General features: G+C 35.0%; 3 protein-coding genes across 3 annotated transcripts; all 3 read left to right on the top strand.

Moving 5' to 3' along the window:
• Positions 1 to 516: 516 nt before the first annotated feature.
• Positions 517 to 1,946, top strand: LOC125675951 (uncharacterized). The gene is made up of 3 exons (XM_048913812.2): positions 517 to 684; positions 783 to 1,050; positions 1,176 to 1,946. The coding sequence occupies exons 1-3, from the start codon at positions 622 to 624 to the stop codon at positions 1,430 to 1,432; spliced, it is 588 nt and encodes a 195-aa protein (XP_048769769.2). The 5' UTR covers positions 517 to 621; the 3' UTR covers positions 1,433 to 1,946.
• Positions 1,947 to 8,806: 6,860 nt separating this feature from the next.
• LOC125675953 (uncharacterized) lies at positions 8,807 to 9,995 on the top strand. The gene is made up of 3 exons (XM_048913814.2): positions 8,807 to 9,049; positions 9,162 to 9,399; positions 9,555 to 9,995. The coding sequence occupies exons 1-3, from the start codon at positions 8,996 to 8,998 to the stop codon at positions 9,623 to 9,625; spliced, it is 363 nt and encodes a 120-aa protein (XP_048769771.1). The 5' UTR covers positions 8,807 to 8,995; the 3' UTR covers positions 9,626 to 9,995.
• A 2,970-nt stretch (positions 9,996 to 12,965) lies between these two features.
• Positions 12,966 to 14,146, top strand: LOC125675952 (uncharacterized). Its single transcript, XM_048913813.2, has 2 exons — positions 12,966 to 13,306; positions 13,400 to 14,146. The coding sequence occupies exons 1-2, from the start codon at positions 13,256 to 13,258 to the stop codon at positions 13,790 to 13,792; spliced, it is 444 nt and encodes a 147-aa protein (XP_048769770.1). The 5' UTR covers positions 12,966 to 13,255; the 3' UTR covers positions 13,793 to 14,146.
• The last annotated feature ends 11,450 nt before the right edge of the window (positions 14,147 to 25,596 follow it).

Raw genomic sequence — 25,596 nt, forward strand, 5'->3', positions numbered from 1 at the left:
ACATGTATATTTTGATAATATCTTGCAATTGAACAAAATATATATATAAACGCATATGAATTTATTTAAATTTGCAGTCATCAAACTCTTCAGTGAGTCATGGATAGAAAAAGAAAGAAACGGGGATCCTGCACACATGACAAATCAATACAAATGTACAAAACGAAGGAGACAACTTCGAACTAAAAATATAAGCATTCATGTGCCAGGGATATTTTCATAGTATACATGTATCCCGTAAAGTGGAAGCACATATTAAATTATACATCCATTATACATCTATATTAAGTTATATTTCACCTGTTTTCAAATAAAATGAATCTATAACTTTTGACATGGGGGTTTCCGTGTGTCTGTTGGGTTAAAGAGGCTTGTTTGTTTTCTTCCTTTTTAAGAATGACGTTTATTATTTAAATTTCTGTGTTGTGTTGCCTGTCAGCGTATGTGAAAACCAATGTAGGCAGACAGCAGTCACGTGATCTAGATAACAGGTAAGCAGCACCTGTCAATCATTGAATTCGTCGAGTTACCTTTATATATAGCTTTTCAGGTGATACAAAATGCATTGATAACTTAAACTGTTCTCCAGTCAGCATTGTTTTAAAATCTCCGTAATCTAAAATGGAACAAGACTCATCCATTGACAGAGTAACGCGTGCTCTGTCCACGCTCAAATCAGACTTGGTAGGTATTTATCAAAATATTTCTTTCAATCATTGTTTTTGATTTGAGAATAGTTGTGAAGTGATGCTGACGACGATTCTATTTGCAATTTTTGACAGATGGAGATGAGAAATCAGGATGTTAAGTTAATGAGGCAGCTGATTTCAATCAACACCACCATTGGAAGTCTTACCAACAAACGAAGTAAGAATGCCGTGCTAAGGAGCGCTAGTTTTGGGTCCATGAAGCGCCCCAATCTGCAAAGAGTCAACAACAAAAGCAACACTGATATCATCTGTAATCTGAAGAATCCGCTGGTCAGACATAGAAGCGCTCCTCTTGTGGCCGAGCTGAGGCGGAGTGAGGCATTTGACCATAGTTTTGAAGGTAATCAGTGGTATTCTGATTTTTCTGCCACTTGTGTCAAATCAATCTTTAATAAGTAAACGTTTTATTCTGCATGCATGACTTTCGTATGAAAAGTGTTTTTCAAAGATATTTTTTCTTTACAGACTCTGTAGAGGAGTTGTCTGGTTCACCTTTTGAATCTGAGAGCGACCTGGAATCCTTGTCTGTGTCCACAACCTCCCTGCCCCCTGACGAGGAGAGAAAATGCCCACTGTCTTACTTAAGACCCCTCCCCGAAGAAGACGATATGGACGAAAGGAAATATTATGGAATTCTGATGAAGAATATCAAATTGTGGAAATATTCTCAGGAATCTGTTGATAGCTCGTGTAGTTCTGACAGCTCGTTATGTGAAGTTTAGGACAACATGCTCTTAGGAGCGCATCCAATACGTTATTGTACTACATTTGTATTTCATAGATATCCAAGCTGATATTATCTGCTGATCGCAGATACAATGAATTCCCCGGGAGGACTACCTGTTTCTTTATTATTCAGCAGATGGAACTTTGTGTTCGTTTTATGCAGTCCCATTGCACATCACTGCCATGTAAATGTACTATAATTATACAAAATGCTTCCTCTTGAAGTTTTGTTTCTATAACCCAGAACTAGGGACAAAGTGAGGATAGTACACATGTTTAAAATTTATTCAATCGGACAAAACTCGAACTTGCAATGAATCTAATTAGCATTAACAGTGTCAAGTGACGTACGTTACTGCCACAGATTCTGATTGCTTATTTGCATATCATTTGAAAGTCCTATACGTCATCCAACTGTGCACAATGATGGTGCTTATATTTATTAATTTTTGTATTGTTTTACACTTGTTCATATTTATATTAATTGTTTTAATAAAACTGAATCCAGTACTTAAAGGCTTTATTTGGTCTGTATCATCACTTGGTGCATTTTGTCGTTTTAAAAGGTTTTTAATGCAGGGATTATCTTTGAATTCTGTAGTTACTATGACAGACAGTGAAATATTCAGGTCTTATTTAATAAAACGCAACATTAACTGGGCTGTATCTCGGTAACACAGATATCATGCCTTTGATAAAGAAAAAAAAACATCCGGAAAGGAAATTCTCACCATTATTGCGTTTCACCTTATACGGCAGTATTTAAGGATGTTTAGTAGTTTTAAAACTATAGTTTGCATACCAAGATTATCAAGAATTTCAATTTCCAAATATAGGCTTACGTACCTACCAAATTTAAATTCCAACGACAGATAAATGAAACTTAAAGTCGGGCTACTTCATCGATCTTTCAGTTATCATAAACAAAATCAAGTTAACTATCTGATACAAAACAAAACAATCATTATAGTTGATGCTAAACCCGTTCATAAACACATAAAGTAGCTAAATTGCATGTTATAGTGTGTAAAAATTACAGAGGGAAAGTCGCGTGGAGGTAGAGACTCAATGAGGATTTGTTGTTCCTCTGGTCACTCTTCCGTGTAATAGCAGAGTGTGAATCATGCGCTTCTTGTCTGAATTTTCTTTCATTCCGGAAGTCGTTTATTTTAAAACACCTTCATCTGCAAGGTGCGAGTTCAGCAGGTGCGCTCATCAGTATTTCTCTGAATTCTCTTTATGTCCACGATTTTGTTTTTCACCGAATTTAATGTTTATGTACATTAAGTCACTAAATATAACGGTTATCGTGTGTATCTCAATGCGAAAGTACTCGCTCTTTCTGTTCTTCTTGACCGAGTTTTACTTCCGAATAAACATTAAGATCATCATTTGGAGTTGAATTTATTACTTCTACTTAAACATTAAAATTACCAATTGAAAGTTGAAATGAATAGACAAGAAAATACATCCTTTGTTAGTTTCTTGAAATATATGTTCTTTCGCATTTGGTATGCACATGTACATAATAAGAATTCCAAATAAAACCTCTGTTGATTTGTTGAAATAAACCATTTTCTAAATCTTTTGAATTTCCTTTAGTTTTTGGAGATCTTGAACTCATAAATGGCTGAATGTATTCGTTTTAGTGTACATACAGGATACTAATATCAAATCGATGATACTTTGCTGACGGGAATTTCTCATGTTTATAAACTAACAGTACATACAGATGTAGTTTGCACTCGAGGTAAACAAATCAGAGAAATGGAACTTGGTCATGACAATTTAATGAATAGGAAATAAAAATGTTTCATGCACACAATGGTCCAAATTTTCATGCTGGTATACAATGCAAGATACAATTGTAATGTAACGACTTTCGATTAGAAAGTCTAGCGTCACCCATTCTTCTTGGTTTATGAGTAAATACTGTTTTATTTTTACTTCAATCTGCCACCTTCGTCACACACCCGACTCTTCCTTTTCCTAATGTCAATAAATGTGAATGTCTGTGGGGGAAGTGAATTTAGATGTGTAACTTCTGGTTAGTGGTTGAATCTTCGCCGACGTTGACCAAATTGAAACCTTACTGGATTTGACGGGAATCAGTTATGACGAACTCTATCTTTCGTCTTACGTAATTATTCAAACGTGTGTGCCTATGTGTGAATTTTGTATGAGAATAATGACTGGTTGTGACGGATCATTAAACATGTTTCAGTTTAAGAATCTTATCATTTATAGCATGTATTTATTCAAAACTATTTTACAAAAGTAACACAGATTTCTGGTTTATTGTAATCACAAGAAATTAAAAAAAAAAAGATATCTTACATCATCATGCCGTATTTTTCAAGAGGTGATCCGAAACTTTGTTCGGAACGATTTATCATAACGCTAGCAGTTCTGACCTGATATTTATAATATTCTAAACATATCCATACATATTTATCTTCAAAAATTGTCAACAGGGGCTTAAGTGTGAATTTATCAGTCATAAAGGGAAAGCTTGAATAATTTAATATCATGACTGTACATAATATGCCGGTATATAGAGTGATAGTTTTTGATGAAAGGTTCTCGCAGTCAGATCTGCAAACTACGAAGATTCTCTTGAAAACATCTGTCCACGAACGTAAAATTCCAAGGAGATCGGACGCTAATCATCTTGTAATAAATAATGATTTGACGCAGTCATGGGGTATTCATTAAAAATCAATGTCATTCAAAGATCTTCTATATTCTCATCTTATTTCATGTTACTATTATTATTTACATTAAAAAAAAATAATTCATCATTTTTAAAGCTCAAGAAGACAAAAGGACGGTTGTCATAAGTTTTATATTACTTGAACTAGATCTATTCATAAATGATGGAGGTCAATATTATCTTCTCGCAATCTATAAATACGTTTTGTTTCGTGATTTATTCAGTTTTTAAATCAGAACAGATAGCACACAGAGGTCGGGGGGTTCTGACAACACACCTGTTTTGAGGATTATTATCGACCACGTGTTCAACTTTGTCCTCGGTGCCTTTTTCTTCAATCACATGGGAACTCTGTTACACGCCAGTATATACCCGTTAGCTCAGTGAACCAAACGAACTTTAAACCCTTTCAGATTCGGATGTAATTTTTGCTTATGAAGAATGACAAATCATTTAAATCAGAAAATAGATCGATTTCAATAGATTTTATACATTACATACTTTGTACAAAAATCAATGTGTTTACCAAACCCTGGAATATACGTATATAAAGTGTTAGAAGATGGAAGAAGAAAAATGCTTGTCCATTTCAGAGTAACACCTCGTACATTCTCTTAAAATAATTCAATGTTATCATTAAGAAAGGAGGAATAGTTTTCATTTCCCAATTCATAAACAACACGTGTAGTTTTTAAAAATAAATCACGACAATTTAGTTTGTCACAAAAAACAAAATGCAAAATATCCTGAAGTATAGGGAACTATCCCATCGGACATTACACTGTTTTCAACTTAAATCATTATCTTCACGACAACCACCTGATTCAATTTAGATCTAAAGTAAATTTTTTATTGATCAAAGCGTTTTAATTTTCTCGATACAAATCCTATAAAAACTGAAATCCGGGTCTTTATATTGTAATAAATGATTAATCATGACATGTTTAAAATTGACAGCTTTAAAAAGATACATTGGTTGTATTAGATGCATGATATCTATCAGAATTAATGTAGCGTGAAATGGAAAAGAAAGTTATTAACTTTATGTGGAAATCATATTATTGAGTTAACCCAATATCGGAAATGGAAGTAATTAATCTTATCCGCAAATCACATGCATGTATGTCACCAAAAGAAGCCAATATTTGATATTTTGAAACCTGCGCTATAGACCAGCTTCAAATTTCGTTCCATAAGTAGTAGATATTATAACCATGAATTACATACCCATTGATAGTTTAGTGATATCAGCAGGTAGTATGTAATGTTGAATAAATGTACATGTTAGGCGAATCAATATTGCATAGAAATAAATTAATAATGATGAATACGCGGAATGATTCTAGCTCTTTTGCTTGTTTTTCGTCGGAATAGATGTTTAATTAAAACCCGAGAGTGTTTATACATCAAGCAAGACCAGACATGCGTATAACGCAATTACCATTGTATGATTTAAAGTAGGGATGTCAATGAGTGCCGGTTTAACCATCAACTCATTGAAACATTCAATTGTCTTATATCGAAATTGATACTCAGTTACTTGGGACACATATGAAAATAAAGTATTATTTCGTTTCGTTATTTAACTTTGAAAAATAGAATAAAATGCCAACTCCAATTCTTAACAGAGAAGTATGAACAATCCAGTCAAATGGGTCGCTATTTCTTTACATTGACATTTAGCCCTGACAGTTGACGGAAGTCCATCGTGTGATTAAAGTAACGTGCAAATATGGAGCACAATACCCCGAAAGAAATTTCCCCCAACATTTTGTTTTTCACTTTATATGATCAAACTCTACAGTCTAATATGTTTAAAAGGTTTCACAAAATAATTAAAATTATTTATCACGACAGAAGCTAATTATAGAGAGTTTATTATTTGTTTTGAAAACAAAGATTGAGGTATGTTATTGTTTACGATGTTTTCAAAATACACATGTAAATGGATATCGATCCAAGTTTATTATATACATGTATATCACATTTCAAGTATACTTTAGGTAAAATGTGTCATTTAAAAGTTAAATTTGTGACTGTACAATATTTTAAAAATTTAAAATTAACATTTCACTGATTTGTTTGCATACATAAAAAGACTCGAGTCTTTGTTAACATTACACTGAGTTAAGGTTAAATTATTGCTCTAGTCCTTGCATTCAGAAGGTCCACATTTTGGTTGTCAAGATTAAATAAGATAAATATGTATTCTTAATTTTTAACCCAAAAAATGAAGTTTTTTTTTAAAACGTGAACCAGTCCATTTAATAAAACGTAGTTTTTTTTAAACCAGTAAAATAAATCATAATAAGACACCGACACATTCTCCAAAATCTGGAAATATTCCGTCGTAAGTGATTGCTTTTATGCAAGTAAATGTTACTGATTGCTATTACACAAGTACATGTAAATGTTACTGTAAAATGATAAGAATGACAATAATGATTGGTTGTTTTTGTTTTTGTTTACAAGTAAATAGTACTATAGTCATCGCTGCGGTCGCAGTGGCTCAATGGTGCCAAGAAACCACTTGCATCTATCTAGCAGTGCTTGGATTTATATATTCTCGGTCAGGCTCTTTCTGTAAAGCAAAAACACATTTTTGTGAACAAGCACAACAAGCGATGTATGGTATTTTGAATAAGATAAGACAATTCAATTTACCTATCGAATCTCAGTTTGGTCTTTTTGATAGAATCGTTGTTCCAGTTTTGACATATGGTTGTGAAATTTGGAGTTATGAAAATCTTGATATTATTGAACGTATACATTAAAAAAAAAAAAAGAAATATATTTTTCATTTAAAGAGTAGTAACCCCCCCCCTATGTGGTGTATGGTGAAACTGGACGTTTTCCATTATATATAAATATTTTCACGAGAATGATTTCTTTTTGGACTAATCTACTGACTTGTACAGAAAACAAAATTGTCTGTGTATTGTATAAATTTTTACGTCTGCAACATTCTAAAAACGGTATTAGCAATTCCTGGATAAATTGTATTCACAAAATCCTGTCTTCATGTAGTGTCCCAAATATACGGGACGGGCAAGATTCTTTAGACAAAAATATGGTCTTTGCTATTGTTAAACAACGTGTTGGCGATCAATTCATTCAAAAATGGGAAAGTGTTATTAATAATTCATTAAAAGGCCAAATTTGTATAATTTTTAAGTCCCTCTTTGGTCGTGAAAAATACCTTGAAAATTTACCTATTAAACTTAGAAAAATATTTATCAAATTCAGAACCTCGAATCATCGCCCACCACCCCCCACCCCCACCCCCACCCCCACCCCAGTAGAGATAGGCAGGTGGGCAAATATGCCTTTGCATCAAAGAGTTTGTACACTTTGTAATTCAGGTCAAATATGCAGACGAGTTTCATTTTATTTTAGAATGCAAATCAATATGTGCCATAAGAAAACAATTTTTACATTCAAGGTATTGTACAAATCCAAATATGGTTAAATTTTTTTTTTAAATAATGTCAACTACAAGTGTTAAAAACTTGAGAAACCTATATTTGTTTATAACAAAAATATACGATTTAGTCTGTCCTCCATAACTCATACATATATTCTATTTTGTTTTATTTTTTCTCGCTTCCTTCTTTTCTGTCTTGCCCTTATGTGAACATGATTATGTATGTGTCTCTTTTCCCTTTATCTCTTTTCCCATTGGAATGTATCACATGTACTTGACCCCATGTACTACGTATTGTTGGTTTGAGTGAATATAGAAACTTGACAAATGAATCTTATTACCTAGACAACACCAGTGATAGGACAAACATGAACAAACGAATGAAACGGATCTGATAGAAACGGATTATATAAATATCATGTACATTACGACCGGGACGTCGTGGGTTCGAGTCCCCCTCCAGCCATTATCACGTCTGACGTAAATATAGCTAGTGACTGTTCCTTTGCCAAACGCTAGGTATTTAGGAGTGAGAGTTTCGGGTCTTTCGGGTGAAACGTTAAAAACCGAGTACCCGGTTCAAGGAAGGCGTTGGCACAGTAACGAACTCTACGGCCTAGCACGCCATCCATAGGTCTATTTGTAACACTTCACACCATGTCTCAATATGAATGAAAACCCTTCCGAAGGCACGTGTAACAAATAAACAAACATATCTTTGTATTATTAATATTAATTTACACCAGTCATACCGACGATTCTCATTTCAACTGCAAGGGTTGGCAATTAATTTGTTTTTGTGAAATGAATTTTATTTCGCGGTAACGAATTTTATTTCATGGGAAGCAGCCATGGTACCTGTAGGACATTTCTAGCAAGTTGTAATTGTAACGACGACTTAATGAAAACCATATCAGTAATAAATGTACAAACTCATGGACATCCACCTGAATGAATATTTTCTCGTAATCCTTTTGTGTCCTTGATATGTTGAATTCACCTGAAATCATAAGTACATACACTTGAACTTGTTTTCCAGTCAAAAAGTACAACGCGCAGTGAGGGGTATGCGAACCCTTGAAAGTACAAATATACAACGAGTAGTAATAGAGCATACAAGGACGTAGTCTTTGAGTCGAAATACCCCGTATACGTAAGCAAACGTCTGTCGCCTGCTTTCAGACCCCTCCGGAGTTAAAGACAATAACTGCGAGAACTCGATACCTTTGTTGTTTAGGATATCAAACACATCTAGACCGCTAGTGGTGAAAAGCAAAGCATTGATAATCAATTTTTTGTTTTGTTTTCACTTTCGCCCAAGCGTTTAACGAATTTGTTATAAATACCAACAAACATCAACAGAAAATATCAAATCAGATTTTCCTTGAAGGCAGCCTGGCTAAATAAGTTCTCATTTTTAAGATGGAGTACACTGCGAACACGCTGAATGAAGTTGATGCTATCAAAAGTGATCTGGTAAGTTGAACATAGTATAGATAAAATGCATCGTAAATCAAAACTGTCCTTTATTTTTTGGTAAGTTCACAGTAATGACAGTGTTAATGCAAAACTGACCTATTTTATTTAGACTCTCATCAAACATCAGGACGAGATCTTGATGCAGAACCTTTTACAGATCAGCAAGACCATCCAAAAAGCAGCCTCTGCCTGTAGACCAGTTCCACGACTAGTCTTAGGTCGAACATACATCTGCAGGCACGGCCACACTAACTGTCTAGGACACCATGGACCGGAGAGCCACATTCCTCTCAAGAAAACAAGAACCACACAACGGAATGTGTCCGAGTCTCTGAAAAATCTTAAAGGTATATAATGCAACACTTCTAGAATTTAAAGAAAACTATTTCAAAGCATTTGAAACTTACACCAGAAATATCGTACAAATCCTGTTGCTTACAAAAATATATAGCTATGGTTTTTAATTTATAAATTACTTTACTATTTTGTATCCATTTTGCAGACATCACAAGCTCGATCGAGGATATGAGTTTCAGTGACGTTTCAGATTTCTCATCGTCGGATACTGACTGAGCTTTGATCTTATCAGAGGTAGTGTGTCCGGACTCCAACCAGTCCTAGCAGTCGAGATCTGTCATTTGTTCTCCTATGCTAAACTGCATACCTGACGAGGAAAGTTCACAAAGGCAGGGGTTGAAAATCTGTCACGAGCAATCTAGTACACTAAGGAAAACGACAAAATTAACAGTCCTTTTGTCCATTTGTTGTGCATTACCAGACTCTCTGAAGTTTGAACTCAATGCATAGATCAACAGCAAGTGAAATCAAAAGTTGAAATAATGTTACATATTATAATCAATGTTTCAACTAACTGCATTTTAAGAATGAAATGCATGTATATATACATTCAATCTGTTTAATCGAATAAACCACGATTGTATAACTTTGTTGTCTTCATGGTTGCACAGTAAGTGGAACTGAATGGTTATGTCCGATAATTAGATTAAGATATGTCCTTGCTATAGGACCATTACTTTCTTTTCTTATGTCACATCTTTTATAAGTTTTTTCCCTTCAGGGTTATGAAAACCGCGTAATATATTTTTGACAAAGTGAATATCTATCAAATCTTATTGCCAGTGGGGTAAATCTTCTCTGCTTTGTTACCGTATTATGCCTGTTCTCGTTAAAATTCGTCTGTGAAGTGAAAACATTACAGTATCTTATTTTCAGGGTTAAGGGATTTCTCTGAATCGGTCTACCTATGTATTTCCATGGATGTTCAGCGTATATCTACGTTACTTTACACTTGAATTGCATATAAATGTAAATATGCTCGCTTGTGTATAAACATGCATGTGGCTAGAATATGAACATCATGCCATGTCCAACAATATTAAACAAAAAGTCAATGTGCATGTTTAAATCTTGTAAAATATTTTAATTATAAGAAGTACGGTATGCATAATCGGGGTCTGTCCTCTGACAGAAAGTCGGTTATTATAGTAGTGTTTGATCCCGACCTGCACCATTGGCTGCCTCTCAGAAATTCTGTCTATGAGGCATGGTTGTGTCAAGGAGTACTTTACACTGAAGGTCTGCCCCTATTGCAATTGGTGGGAGAGTTACCAATGCAAAGGTTCAAGTTTCACAACAATCAAATTTAAGTATTCTTAAAACAAAGGACGAGCGCGAGCACTTACAATTGTGACGTCATACAGAGGAAACAATCCTCTCCTTTGAATCAATGTAATACATGGTTTGAAGAGATGAAATCGAAAGAAAATAATGTTGTTGAAATAATTGACAGCATTAATTTTTTTACTTTAAAATTATTTTGTTTACTTTGTTATTGAATTTTTCATCAGACTACGAAATGCAATACCGGTGTTGCATTTCGTACTGTGGTGAAAGATTGAACAAAGTAAACAAAATAACACTTATCCATACTTCTGATAGAAAAAAAACCCATTATAATTTTATTTAACATCAATTATCAACTGTAAAAATTCAAAATCGCTTTCCAGTTTGAATCTGGCAGTATTTTGTTTGAACTGAACTAGAATAGGAAAACGAATAAGATTATTCACATTCACAACTACTCAATGACCCGAGATGTTACTATTTTGTTTCATGGTTTTATATTTTTGAAAATATAGATTAATGTTCCGTCACGAAGAGCTTTCCGAATGATAGTTCCCTCTTTCCAGTGCGGGAAAAATGTATCGAGCAACATTTTTTTTTTCAGTACGATGTACATTAAATGCAAAAAAATATAAACATGCCCATTTCGAAAAGGGCTATAAAGATTACTTTAATGGAATTCAAACGTCATAAGATACCTCTCCCATTAACCTATTGAGTCCAAATCAATTTATCATTTCATATTTTACTTTAAATGCAGAAATAAAATTTTAAAGAAATATTTCTGACATGAAATTAAAGATGTGTTCTAAATCTAAAAATCACTAGACCAATGAAGAGATAGGGCGAAATATCTAATTGTTTATTTTAAAAAGAATGTCTCCCATCATTGTTACAACTACTTCATCTAGAAGAGCTAATGAAATGAAAAAAGGAACATTAATAGTATAGTGATAATTGTTAAAAGAATATCCTCAGAGATAACAAGTAACCAACACGGCTCGTTCGTTGTGATACCCGGGATACCTCTAATCTATTCATCGTCTTTCGTTAGTGTATGGATACAAATATGCTGCCTAATGTTTGTTCTGTACAGGAATAGTATTGGCCAGATAAATTTGGGGGATCTGACGTATTGAATTATTTTGTCATTGTTTACTTTCTTTCTCTATTTCAGTGACACTTTCAGTGGATTGTTTGTGAGTCTGATCCCCTTGTTAGTAGTTTGTTATCTACTTCGTCATTTGAATAAATATCATTTTTCATACTCAATTTGTCTTATGTTTATATATGATAAAGCAAAAACTAGCTGCAGTGACCTTGCTCAGCATTTGAAGACATAAATAGTATTGGCCGTCACAGCGTTAGAACAGGGAAATATGCACTCTACTGCTCACCTCTTATCCTGCATAGCTCCTATCAGTCTGATGAGCGTCGTAACTCAATATGAAATAATGTAGTAGCTAGGAAGTTGTGTTCATCCAATAGTGTATAATGTTAAGGATCAATTTACTTAAAATAGTTTTCTTTTTCTCATTCCTTTCGTATACCAGAGATTTAATATTCATAGGTCTGTAGATTGAAGAATCATATTATCCAATACTTAACATTTGATATGAAGTCAGTCACGGAACTGGAAGTCACGAGAGACTGGTGTCTATATTTCTGATCTCTATGATATTTTGCCTCTGTAGAGTTTCATTTACAATGATAAAACAGATATGGAATAGCTCTATTTTCATTTATGTGCTTGGTGTTTGAAGTTAGTATAAACCAGAAGCTCGTCAAAATGTGGGTATTTTTTTAATTTAAGTTTCTCACATTTTTTTCTAATTTCACTATATGTATTGATCGTATTTGATGATTTTTAAAATAATAATTTATTTACAGTGTCACTAATATCAAGTACATCACCTTTCCCGCGTTTTAAATCTATCACTGTCAAAACTAGCACCCATCCGTCGTTGCAAGGCAATTTTAAATTCTAATAAACCTTAAGGGGGCTTTCTTTTATAAGTGTCGTCCGTGCATTATTGTGATTTTCATTATCACAGGGAGCTTATGTAATCATACAAAATGCCTTTATTACTGTTGCAATATAAGTTTGTTCTTTAGTTCCCCAATCTATACGCTGAAGACGTTCAATAGATCTGTCCCTACCACGCAATAAGGCATTAAGTGTAACATTGGCGTGCTCTTTAAATCTGCAATAAAACGTCGTTACATTGTCACATCTTAATTACAATTTATTTAATATTGATCATAAAACACATTTCGGGAGAGTTTTATCAATTGACTGGGTTTATTTAGCAGCGCGACAGAGCTTGTGATATTGTCATACTACGAAATGACATGAACAATACCAAAGGAAAGTTGATCTTCTCCTGGTGGTAAAAGTTTGCACTCGAAAATATTTCGCTCCGTGTGGGAACCCACCAGAGCGAAAATCTATTGAATCCCTTCCAGACCTGGCACGCGGGGACTATAAGTACGGGAGAGCTTCGTCAATTCTTCACTTAAAATTGTTCTTGCTCACTGAAAAGGACTCGGCGATCTACAATGTCAACTGAAAGAATTAACCTCGCTTTGGCTACCCTAAGAAATGAAATGGTAAGCTACTTCAAATATTTAGCTTTAAGTAATGCAAGTTTGTAAAATATTTCTGAGAATTTGAATTTGATGATTTTTATTTTGGACTTACAGAACGAAATAAGAAGTCAGGATGTAACGATTATGAAACAGTTGATTAGTCTGAACAGCACGTTGAAAGAAATGAACAAATTCTCAACAAAGACTCGCCTCAATAGAAACTCTAGTCGACGTTCCTTGGAACCTTTATCGAGAAAATCAAGCATGGATTCTCTGCTTTCCGCTTCCACTGACAGTCTCAACTCCACCAATTCTGATGACAGCAATATTTCTATGACGTCACGTATTTTACCGTCTGCTGTTATGACTCTACCTAATAACGAGACTGAACTTTCCGAAAGCCAGTATCGCGGAATCCTGATGACAAACATCAAGCTCTGGAAGCTCTCTCAGAATGACGACACTTCATCCATCTATAATTTTTCTGATCAAGAGGGGGATGTGTGACGAAATACCCAAAAATCATATTTCCCGACTCCTTGGGAGTTTTGTTACTTCATAGCAGCTACTCGAGATCTCCATAGAGGTAGCAAAGAGGAAACCTGGACAATACAGCCCGGGTATACGTAGAAACAGTTGATATCAAATTGAAATACGATAATAACAGTAGGATTTATCAGCTGAATAGTAAACGATGAAAACGCCATTGGACTAGTTGTCAAACCCTTGGGACACTGTTGACGTACACATGGAGTCAATGAACAGAACCTCCAGAAATCCAGTTGTGTCTTAATGCCTGTTGTAGAGCTTTGCTACAATAACCTACTGTATACAAAAATAAAACATGAGTGAAAACCTGTTTTCCATGCTTTATTTTCTGATTGATGAATTGCAATAGTTTTCAAAGTGTAAATGATGTCAATAATGTTTAAAAGAAAGAAGTACATGTAGTATGTTGAACATTAAGTACATAACAATCACAGAGGGTCAGTGCCGTGTAAAAAGTTAACTGAGAATATTAAGTACATAACAATCACAGAGGGTCAGTGTCGTGTAAAAAGTTAACTGAGAATATTAAGTACGTAACAATCACAGAGGGTCAGTGCCGTGTAAAAAGTTAACTGAGAATATTAAGTACGTAACAATCACAGAGGGTCAGTGCCGTGTAAAAAGTTAACTGAGAATATTAAGTACGTAACAATCACAGAGGGTCAGTGCCGTGTAAAAAGTTAACTGAGAATATTAAGTACGTAACAATCACAGAGGGTCAGTGCCGTGTAAAAAGTTAACTGAGAATATTAAGTACGTAACAATCACAGAGGGTCAGTGTCGTGTAAAAAGTTAACCGAGAACATAAATAACCGTTCGTACTATTTTGTGTCTATACATGTTACGCGGAGTTAGAGATATTCCACCAGTCGCCCCACTGTCTCTGTACGTGATGGCTGTGTACATGTAGAACACAGAACGGGGTAAGGAAGTCCACACATTCTATTTCTGATCATGCTTAAAGCTCATAATTTACCAACGGTAGTGATTACGACATATAAAGTACCTTCATTATATTGTTAGACGATAAAGCTTAAAAAATAAATCAACGTTACTAATAAATATGTCCCGCTTCATCGCCTCGTCCACCCCTGCCGTGTATTGTCTTACACTTTCACTTGACAAGGCGTTGATTGTGAATCCATGGGAAGCCCTGTGTATAAATGAACACAAAACATCGTACGCGTGTAATTTGAGAAACAGGGGGTAAATATTTAACATGAACGCTCGTTATTTCATAGCCCTTTGATATGCATGAATTTGGATTGAATGTTTCGCAAAATAGATATTGTTTCTACAAGACGTTTAAGCTGAATGACAGTTCATGACACATATATCGTTAAAAAGCACATGTATTTTTTTCTGGGTTGAAAGATCGTTACCTTTGTAAAAGGTGGGTAGACTCAGTGTACAGCGGTGGTTGATAAAGTGTGTATGTACACGGAGGGGGGATATTGGTGTTTACGATCTCTCTGGAAAACAAAATAAGGAATGGTTTTGGAATATGTAAAATGGTACAGCACGACCCACTAATTACACAATTACACCAGAAACATATTATGGTGTGTCTCTGATTACATGTATAATATTACTGATGAATACAATATCATTCACAAACATTTGATAATGTAACTTATCATTATTAATTAGACGAAAAACCACTTTATTCCTTTGGTAGATCGATACATATACGGTGTTCTTTCCCGAAACGTTTGACTCGGTGTCTTAGTGAATAATTTCGCCATGCTGTCGTTTGGTCTATTGTGTTTCGCCATGCTGTCGTTTGGTCTATAGTGTCTTATTGAATAATTTTGTCACGAGGCCGTTTGGTCTATGAATCAAATGGAAAATGGCGGTACTTTACAGGAGGGTTGGTGGATGCTGTTAATTTACTCTTATAGAAAACATCAGATTATCCTAATTATATGATTCTTTACGATTTACGGTAATAGAGTTATGTAGCTGAATACCAATACATTAAATCAATATTAGCTCTATATCAGAAACTGTATTTTGTTATAAAAAAAAATATGCTTTTGATAGTTTTGTACGTTACGTTTAACAATTATCATTAAAACCGATGCAAGTTTAAGATTTCATCAAAATAAAGATTTCGGTTCTTAATGTTGTGCGATTATAAATCGTATCAATGTGCAAGTGTCTTTGTGCCACGGCCCCGGGCCTTAAGCCTTTCTGCCTCATTTTATATCAGAAGTGGAAAGAGAAGTAACTCCAGATTGTGTAGTAGCATAATTCAAATGTCTCGCTCACGAGACAAGAAGAAAATATATATGTTGTTAATTAAAAGAAGAAAACATGTGTATGTTACAACATTTTTGTTTCGTAATCCTTTGTCATTTATATACAAGAAAGTCCACCTGTAATTAAAAAGTTACCTGTAAGTGTCCAATAAGTTGACAATTGCTGTCCAGTACTTGTAAGATAGGACAGATACTGTCTATTCTTAAAACTAATGGACAGTGAATGTGAACTTATTGAACAGTGCCAGGTAAACCCGATAACATATCATACACTTACAATTACACTGAAAACAAAGACGATACGTTTTTGTTTTTGTTTTTGTTTTTTTGTTTGTTTTTTTTTAATATATAGAAACAACTTTAATTTAAATTTTCTAAAAATCAGAAAATCACTGAAAACCTGAAACGAATATATCCCCCTTCTCTTTGCTCCAACTTCAAAATTCACAATTTTATTAATTTCCACTGGTCATTATTATCACATCAAAACTGAAATTTGAAAAACTTATTTCCATGCTGAAATTGAATTTCTCTGGATCTGGATGCATGTTCAGAAACCTTCCTATCTTGATGTTTTCTTTATCATCATATTTTTGTTTTCATAATGATTGCACTACATTTTTCGAAATGCGCATTTTTGGTTCTTTTATAAGAACGAAGTACTGATGATAGATGTCCGGTTTTTCCCGCAATGAACGGTTCATCCATTCCAGCACCGTACAGTTGTGTGGCTGCTGTTGGCCTTAGAGAGTGGTTAGTGAAATGGCATTTAAATCCCGCCTGGTCACACAACTTACTGATGGTTTTCTGTAAATTCTGAACCCCAACAGGAGCGTCTGCGTACCGGGAGGATACTGTAGTATACAATGCATGTCAGTGATCTTGGGTAAAGAGCGCCACATTTTCCACCTACAGGCTTTAAAATATTCAAAAACAAGCTTTTATAAGGAGGAAAACACATCTTTGTCAAAGTGCAAATCAGATAAACGAATAACTAATTTATTTGCCTCACACTTAGAATTTATTTGCCTCAGACTTAGATATTTTTCATACATTTGTAAGTCTATCTGAGTATCGTGTAAGTACAATCTTGTTCTGGTAAGCACATGTCATTTTCGGTTGAAGGTGTTTATCATGAAGACTTCCCCTGTTAGTTTTGGCTACATCTTCTTTAAATTCCAATTACAATGTATATGGTTCCATCTAGATCTGGCTCAGAGCATATTCTAATTTGACTTATTGCCGCATCGTAGATTTCTATATTCCTGGTCAGCTCGGGGAGCAACATGTAGGTCCAACTAGAAACACAATGTATCCAGGAGCTGTTGAGGGGGGGGGGGGGGGTCTCTTCCCAAGAGCCTCTTACATCACTTGATATTTTCTTGTTCTGCTGTCATTATCTCTGCCTTCCTTTTGTCTAACGCAAGACCGCGACTAGATGGCTAATAGAGTCTAAAACACTTCGTAATCCCTGGTATTTTTATCATCTAGAAAGCTGACAAAACATCTCTCCTTTCTCCTAAAATGATGAATTGAACAAACGATTTCATATACAGTAAATCATACTTACACTCCTCCCCTGATTTGATTTTTACTTCAGCTACAGAATAACCCACGACACCTATCAAGTTCCTCATCTTGCATCCTCATAATATCTAGATACGTAAACCTTTCTCGATTACCAAGATACATGTATTTGGTGCCGAGCAAAGCCAGGGACCAAATTGAGTGGCGAGAGAAAAGTTTACCAACGTACTTAGTACATGTTTCACACCAGTACTTAAACTTGTTGTGGTTTCTGTTTAATGTTCTGTTTAATGTATTACAACCCTTCTGTATTTTTATCCTTTAATCAAGACCATCAGTATTTATCTCGACTGGTGCAATTCTATATTGGCTGGTTTTAAGTTAGGAACTTACTACTATTCTTTTTTGGACATTTTCGGGCCTGATAGAAAATATTTTCATGCGCGTTTTGCTGAAAATAACCATGAAAACAGAAAATATGTGGATGACCTGGATGACAAACAAAACAAGATTATGGTGGCATCACCACTGCCGATGAATGACTGCATTTAGGCCTATGCTCGGCACTTACGGCCTATGAGCAGGGAGAGATCTTTATCGTGCCACACCTGCTGTGACACGGGGCCTCGATTTTTGCAGTCTTGTCCGAAGGACCGCCCCATTTATCGCCTCTTACGACAAGCAAGGGGTAGTTCGAGCTTTGCTCGATATCATAACGTCATAATCAAGAACCATAAATATTAACAAATCTAATAATACAGCAGTCATTTTTTCATTGTTGCCAATGTACATGTAATTACAGCCATTTATGAATGTTGTACGTTTAACAAAGCATCAAGAATGAATAAATGTAGACTTTGCCTTAATGGGGGAATCGCTTGGAATAAATCTTGTATCAGTACATCTAAATTTTGCAGTACTTCACCGGGAAAAGTGACGTCTCCATATGAGTGAAAAATTCTCTAGAGGGACGTTAGTTAAACAATATAAAATCAATCAATCAATCTTACCATATTGTGACGTCACCGTGTTACGGCAGGCATTGGCACGTGAAAGAACCTGCTACAACCTTTAAAAGCGTTAAACATAGGTATGGGCAGCGGAAAGGGCAAAAATACATTTTTACAAAATCAATGGTAATTAAATTCAACAATCTAAAAAACTATAATTGATAGTCCTAAATGCAAAATCAACTGTCTTCTTTGCAATGTGAATATACATTAAATCAGCACAAAGTATCAATATATATAAATCAAACAAAAAAGTTACACCAACAGACAATGCGAAACGAATTATCAAAAACGTAATCAACAGACATGAATACAAAACAAGCGGACGAACAAATAAACGCTAGGTGGCGTTTAAATTTTAGCATTCGGTAAACCTCGGATGATTCCCTACGAATCGGTTTAATGACTCATAAGCCATTCGGAATACATCTAGAGCATGTGCGCCGTTTACTGTGATCCAGACTAATAATACGCCATATTCAAATTCGAAAAATTAATCATAATAAAATATGTTCTAATAGATATAAAATACCTTACATATCCAATTACATGATGAATTTTACTAGGTACAATTGGAATGAAATTACACTGTAATTTTGGTAGGCTATATCAGAGACATATCTATATTATTTCTTCAATCTAGGACTAATATTGACTAAATCAAATTATTTTTTCATTACAGTATGCAAGAAAGTTTCCAGAAATTTGACTGAACTTCATTTTTGTTGCACATAAGAATCTTAAGAGCATCAGACACATAGCGTGTTTTTTTTTTTTTTCTGAAGGGAAAAAGGGGGGATAACTCGTCTAAAATTCTTGTCAATCAAACGAAAATAAAAAAGGGACCAAATATCCCTAAAAGATGTTCTCTATTCCAAACTTCAACAGCATACATATAAAGAAGGGGGCGGCTTCGTTCTACAATGCAATGTAGGGAAAGGGGGGGGGGGGTAGCCAGTATATCTTAATTTGCAACCTAGAGGCTTGTCTAATGACATCAGAAGTGTTTCCCTCCGCTTTTTCCGTCGCCATTTTGGGATGCTGAACCGAGGATTTCGCGCTTTATTGTGTAGAATACAATATTCAATGACGCATAATCTTTCACAAAGAACGCTACCTGGCGTTTATCTTTGTGCGTCCGCTTGTTTTGTGTCGATGTCTGTTCGTTTTGCATTTATGTTGGTTGATTTTACTTTTTTCGTTTGATTTGTATATACACACTTTCGGTTGATTTTATGTATATCTATTTTGCAAAGAACACTGTTGATTTTGCATTTAGGGTCATTTATGATAGTTTTTTGATTGGTGAATTTAAATTGCCATTGATTTTGAAAAAAAATAATTAATTTTTGCCCTTTCCGCTGCCCATACATAGGCACAGGGGCGTGTCTTCCGGATTGTGGGAAATGGGGAAAAAAATGAATCCTCTTGAACAAAAACCCTTTGAAGTCGTGTGTGTTTTTCTTTGATGGAACGCGTGTCAACAGGTGACAGGTACATCCTCATTTAGGAAAATCATCGCTGCAGCAAATTTTGCCACGATATTCCAATAAATTATTAGTTAAGAGTACAGAAAAGGGTGTTGAACTGGGTAGGGGTATTTTTCCAAGACGGCGACTTTTGTCCTTTGTATTGATATGATACTACTTGCAGGGGGTGTAATTTAAACAATGTAAACGTCTCGGCATCTTTATCAGAACGACTTCAAAGGGTTTTTTCAAGTAGATTCATATTTTGAAAGTTCATTATGTAGGTTATGGTAAAGGGGAAATTTGGGGAACGAAGACAGGAATGGTTGGAAATCAACTACTATTCCAGTAGAGACTAGACCAGGAAAAAAGACAAATTTATAACTATAGGTTTAGGTCTTTAACCAAGTCAATAGACTGTGAAATGTAGGTGATCATGAATAATTTAGCGACATTGTTGTATAATTATGTTAGACGTTTTAATGAGTGTATTACTCTTATCTACAGAAATAAGAAACTTGGATGTGAATTGATCATTCATGCTAATTTTTTAAGTCCAAGGGTCATAACTTAATGAAAAATCAACGAACCGAGACGAAATTCAAACTTAATCTCTCTCTTGTTATGGCAAAGCAATGTACCAAATATCAAATGAATATCTGCAAGCTCAACAAAAAAAGTCTGGAAAACTGATAATTCGTGCTAATTTTTTTTTCAAGTCCAAGGGCCATACCTAAGTGAAAAATCAACGGACCGAGACGAAATTCGAACTTGATCTGTAACTTTTTATGACAAAGCAATATACCAAATATCAAATAAACATCTGCAAGAACAGAGAAATAAAGTGCGGAAAACTAAACTGACGGACAGACGGACGGAGTGCAAACCTAAAGTCCCCTTCGACTTCGTCGGTAGGGGACTAAAAATTCTCGACGAGACATAAAAGAAAGAAAGAAACAACCAAATAACTTCCAGTGGGTTTTCTTTATGATGTACTACCAGCACCAGCTCCGAGGAAATCTAGTGTTAAGCTTGTGACACAGAAAATTGTGAAGAAGCCATGGAAAATCTGGGGAGAATAAATCTGAAGATGATTCTTCATAAGGTTAATTTTCATGATCTCCGGGGTAGAGGTTCTGACCCTAGGGCGGGGCTAAACTCGGCTCGTAAACAAAGTCGCTGCACTGTATACAAATTCTTGTGAATGTGTGGTAGTTGTACTTAGTTTAGTTTTATATTTTTATATTGCCATTCACATTCATTCACTTCAATACATATTGCGCTGCGCTACTTACTAACTTTGTGTTGTGTGTTAAAGAAACCTAAACACCCTTTTAAATATAATGGTTTAATCCGTAAGGATCCAGTTAGAACATAACTCGGATTAGTGCATGTATCTCTTAGGTGTCATACTTGTTCTGTCATCTGATTGGTCTTAGTATTTTGTTCTAGCCAATAGGAATTCCTGGCGGGAATTCCTGAGTTCTTTTTATGAAATAGTTCAGGAAAATCTAGTTTTGAAAGAGATTCCAAAGGGTGTTGCCACTATTGAGTTCTAAATAAGCATAAAATATATATTTAATTTATAGAGGATTTGCTAACACCAACAATTGTCATCATAAGAGTTTTAAGCAGTTCACCTTGATTTCGGAAGCTGTAGCTCAGTTCCATAAACTGATATGTACATGTACATATGCAATTCACTGCAGTACATTATATTCATTTTTTTAATATCAATTACTTATAATTGATGGTTCAGAGAGTTATGTCCTTTGACGATAAAATGATGACCAATATATATATATTTGTATCGTTGCATATATCATATGTTCGATAGTGTCTTTTGTCTTTGTATTGTATTTGTCCTTATATGTTTTTATTGTTGTTATAGGGTTTGTTTTCATTGTTTCCAAAAAGTAAACGAATCTACGACCTTAACCATCTTGTGGATTATTCTTATACTCAAGACCGGTTACAAATTTGGCGCCCAACGTGTTTTCTACCTGGAGTCGGCTAATTGGTGGCTTTACCGCGCGCTCCATTTCGTGCACGATGTGAACAAAAATCAGTTGATGACTTTGCGCTTCGTTGGAAACATACCGGAAGTCGCATTCTAACTGTGGACCATGACGTAAACATTCTTCTCGGACTTCAGTGTTGTGTTATATGTTGTGTTTTGTGATACCTTTTGACCTTATATGTGTCATTCATGTCTTTATGTGTTTCTGTGGATATGATTCATTGACAAGACTGGTAAGCTCATACTTTTGTTATCTCACGAATATATTGCATTGTGTGTAAATTTAGATTGGCACAATTTTTTGTCACGTGACTCAGATATCAGCTGTTTAGTAGGTCATTTCATTTTTTCAGTCATTTAATTTTTTCCTATTTATTTTGTGTTCATCTTTTGTTTACTCATATTTGTATTGTGCTTAAACCTATATGAAATGTGCGAGATTGGTGTTGAGAGAGTATAATACGCAGTTTAACGTTTAAAACTATATCCGTAAATATCCGGAAGCTTATTTTCAGGTTAAACTACATCTAAAAATATTTGACCTTGAACTCTAGTAATAACATCCGGTAAAAACAAAACCACGTTGTTGAAGTTTGCTGGTGATAATCAGGTGGTTGTTTTCTTTCAGCTTGTGGTACGATAGGATTTAGTTTGTCTGTTGTTGATAGTTTGGTTAATTTCAGTGCATAAAGCCCAGGTAATAATTATTCTAACTATATAGACAGATACAAGTCAATTTTTGATGTCCCATGACATTTTGTGTGTTTGTTTTGTACTAATATTGCGCTTACTGACAGCGACACTGCACACATCATCATCATTTAGGTAAGTGATTCAGTATAAGCTAGATTGTAGTGATCTTTGTTTATTTGGGAATTTTTTTTATAGATTTGCCCATATCATTAGACTGAGTGTTGATATATATCTATAACTATATTGGTATATATTGAACATATATTATCCCAAGAGTCAACATTTGGTACAAGTGTACTAAGTTATCTTGTCTTTAATTAGGCTAGGGTCCTTGAGTAGTATCTGACAACAATTTGTCTGTCTTCGTCATTCATTCCTGTGTTATTTAACCAGTGTATATATATATTGAAATCACAATTCAAGTTTGGTATTAACTCAGTACAGTTAAGACTTTGAAAAAAAAAAAAAAAAAAAAAAATTCTGGAGTTTTGACCAATTGGTCATCGCGTCGGTTTCTTATTATTTGAATCGCGTCGGTTTCTTATTTTATAGTTCAATTCGTGTCAGTTTCTTGATTTTGATAGAACAGTAGATTAAGTTATTTCAAATTAGTTAGTAGTAATTAGTACTTTATTTAGTTGATTAGTTAATTAGTAATTAGTTAGTAATTGTAGTTTGTAATCAGTTTATTTTCAGGTTTAATGTTTTGAATTTCAGGATTTAGTAGATATTTAAGTTATATATTAAGTTTACTTAGCTTTCAGGTAGTTTAAAAATATTTAAGGTATTTAGAATTATACATAGATTACTGGTATTAGTTCAGGATTAGAATTAGAACGTTGATTAGGGTTGAAAATAAACAACTAGCATGGATAAGGCAGGTAGAGAGAAAACAATAGAGGAATCTGATTTAACTGAGACAGAACTTAAGGAGTTAAATGAGGCATTTAAAGCATTAGGTGTAAAACCAAAGACAAAGTCTGCTGCAGAACTTAGACAATGGATGGTTAGCTATGCTAAATGGACCACACCTGAATATCGACGATCAGAAGAAACATTTAAGCGAGAGTCTGCATCAAGTGAACCTCTGGGTGCTACAAGTAGTCCCCATGTGACAAAACACATTACTCCACTTCATGCACCTAAATTACCAGTTTTCTCAGGAGATAAGAAAGGAGATACCTCTTATGACTTGTGGCGCTATGAAGTCAAATGTTTAATGAAGGACGATGTTAGTGCTGCAACAATTCTACAAAGTATTAGGAGATCATTGCGTTCGGGAGCATCAAGGGTTCTTATGCGCCTTGGTACAGATGCATCAATTGAGGAAATCCTTCACAAATTTGACAGCGTATATGGCATAGTAGATGATAATGAGAACTTGTTATCACAATTCTATAGTGCATCACAGAAGGAAAATGAGGATGTATCTGAATGGAGTTGTAGACTAGAGGATCTGCTAGACAAAGTCATTCAGAGAGGAGAGATAACTCCTACAAATACAGATCAGATGCTGAGAAACATGTTTTGGAATGGCCTGTCGGAGAAGTTAAAAGATATTACAGGTCACATCTTTAAAGAGTGTGGAGATTTTGACCAACTTAGGCTAGCAATAAGGAAAGTAGAGCAGGACAAGTTGAGAAAGAAAGGCATTGTTAAGAAAGCAACAATAAACCAGGCGATGCCAAGTAATACACAGATAGACGAGTTGAAGGCTATGATACAGAGCATGAGCACTAAGATGAATGAGATGAGAGAGGAAATTAATGAAGTACGCACTAGATATCAAGGAGAGAGACATAATTCAGATCAAGGGAATTATAGTCGAGGCAAAGATAAACAGCAAGGAAAAGACATAACATGCTTCAAATGTGGTCAGAAAGGACACGTGGCAGTAGGATGTAGAGTTCGACTTGACCACAAGAAAGATTTAAACTCCAAAGGGCCTACATCGAGACGCGGACGTCAGGCTACAAGACAGAACAGCGTCAACCAGGACTAATAGGAGATCCTATGGAAGTGAGTGTGCAGATAAATGGAATTCCGGCCACTGCATTATTAGACACTGGGTCAACTGTGTCAACTATTTGCCAGTCATTTTACCAACAGCATTTTTCAGACATAGAAATCCAGGATATTAAGGAAGTTTTTCAACTTCAATGTGCTGATGGTAGTACTCTACCTTACAAGGGAGCAGTAGAGCTGGAAGTATTATCTGAGGGTCTCGGAGATAACACAGAACATGCATGTTTATTTCTGCTGGTGGATGATACTAGTTATCACAGCAAGGTCCCCATACTTTTAGGAACAAATGTCCTTAAGACTGTGATGGAGAAAACCAGAAACGACCATGGAGACAGATTTCTGCAGACTGCACACCTGCATGAACCATGGTTTTGGACATTTAGATGCATCTCACTGCGAGAAAGGGAATTGCAGAGGAATAATTACAGATTAAGTGTAATTAAATCAGCAGAAAGGAAACCAGTCATCATACCACCTAACAGTGAAATAACAGTTAATGGTTATGCAGATAAGATGGTTCCATATGTTCAGACCTTAGCGCTGATACAGGATACCAAGAAATCAGTCATTCCTAAGGATTTGGATGTGATATCTAATCTCGTTGATTACCAGTATGGATCCAGGGAACCACTGATGGTTACGATTAGCAATGTCACAACACGGACTGTCAAGATTGCACCGAAGGCAGTGATAGCTGAACTGCAGCCTGTGACATTGGAGGAAATACCCATATTGCCCAGTAGCCAGGATACTGCAG

Source organism: Ostrea edulis, chromosome 3 (assembly GCF_947568905.1).
Source record: "Ostrea edulis chromosome 3, xbOstEdul1.1, whole genome shotgun sequence".
In the NCBI taxonomy this organism is placed as follows: Eukaryota; Metazoa; Mollusca; class Bivalvia; order Ostreida; family Ostreidae; genus Ostrea; species Ostrea edulis.

Coding starts and splice junctions, on each gene's coding strand:
- LOC125675951 (XM_048913812.2), top strand. CDS start 622: ATGGAACAAGACTCATCCATTGACAGAGTAACGCGTGCTCTGTCCACG. Junction 685..782: donor CCACGCTCAAATCAGACTTG/GTAGGTATTTAT, acceptor AATTTTTGACAG/ATGGAGATGAGAAATCAGGA. Junction 1,051..1,175: donor ATTTGACCATAGTTTTGAAG/GTAATCAGTGGT, acceptor TTTTCTTTACAG/ACTCTGTAGAGGAGTTGTCT.
- LOC125675952 (XM_048913813.2), top strand. CDS start 13,256: ATGTCAACTGAAAGAATTAACCTCGCTTTGGCTACCCTAAGAAATGAA. Junction 13,307..13,399: donor CTACCCTAAGAAATGAAATG/GTAAGCTACTTC, acceptor TTGGACTTACAG/AACGAAATAAGAAGTCAGGA.
- LOC125675953 (XM_048913814.2), top strand. CDS start 8,996: ATGGAGTACACTGCGAACACGCTGAATGAAGTTGATGCTATCAAAAGT. Junction 9,050..9,161: donor ATGCTATCAAAAGTGATCTG/GTAAGTTGAACA, acceptor TATTTTATTTAG/ACTCTCATCAAACATCAGGA. Junction 9,400..9,554: donor GTCTCTGAAAAATCTTAAAG/GTATATAATGCA, acceptor TCCATTTTGCAG/ACATCACAAGCTCGATCGAG.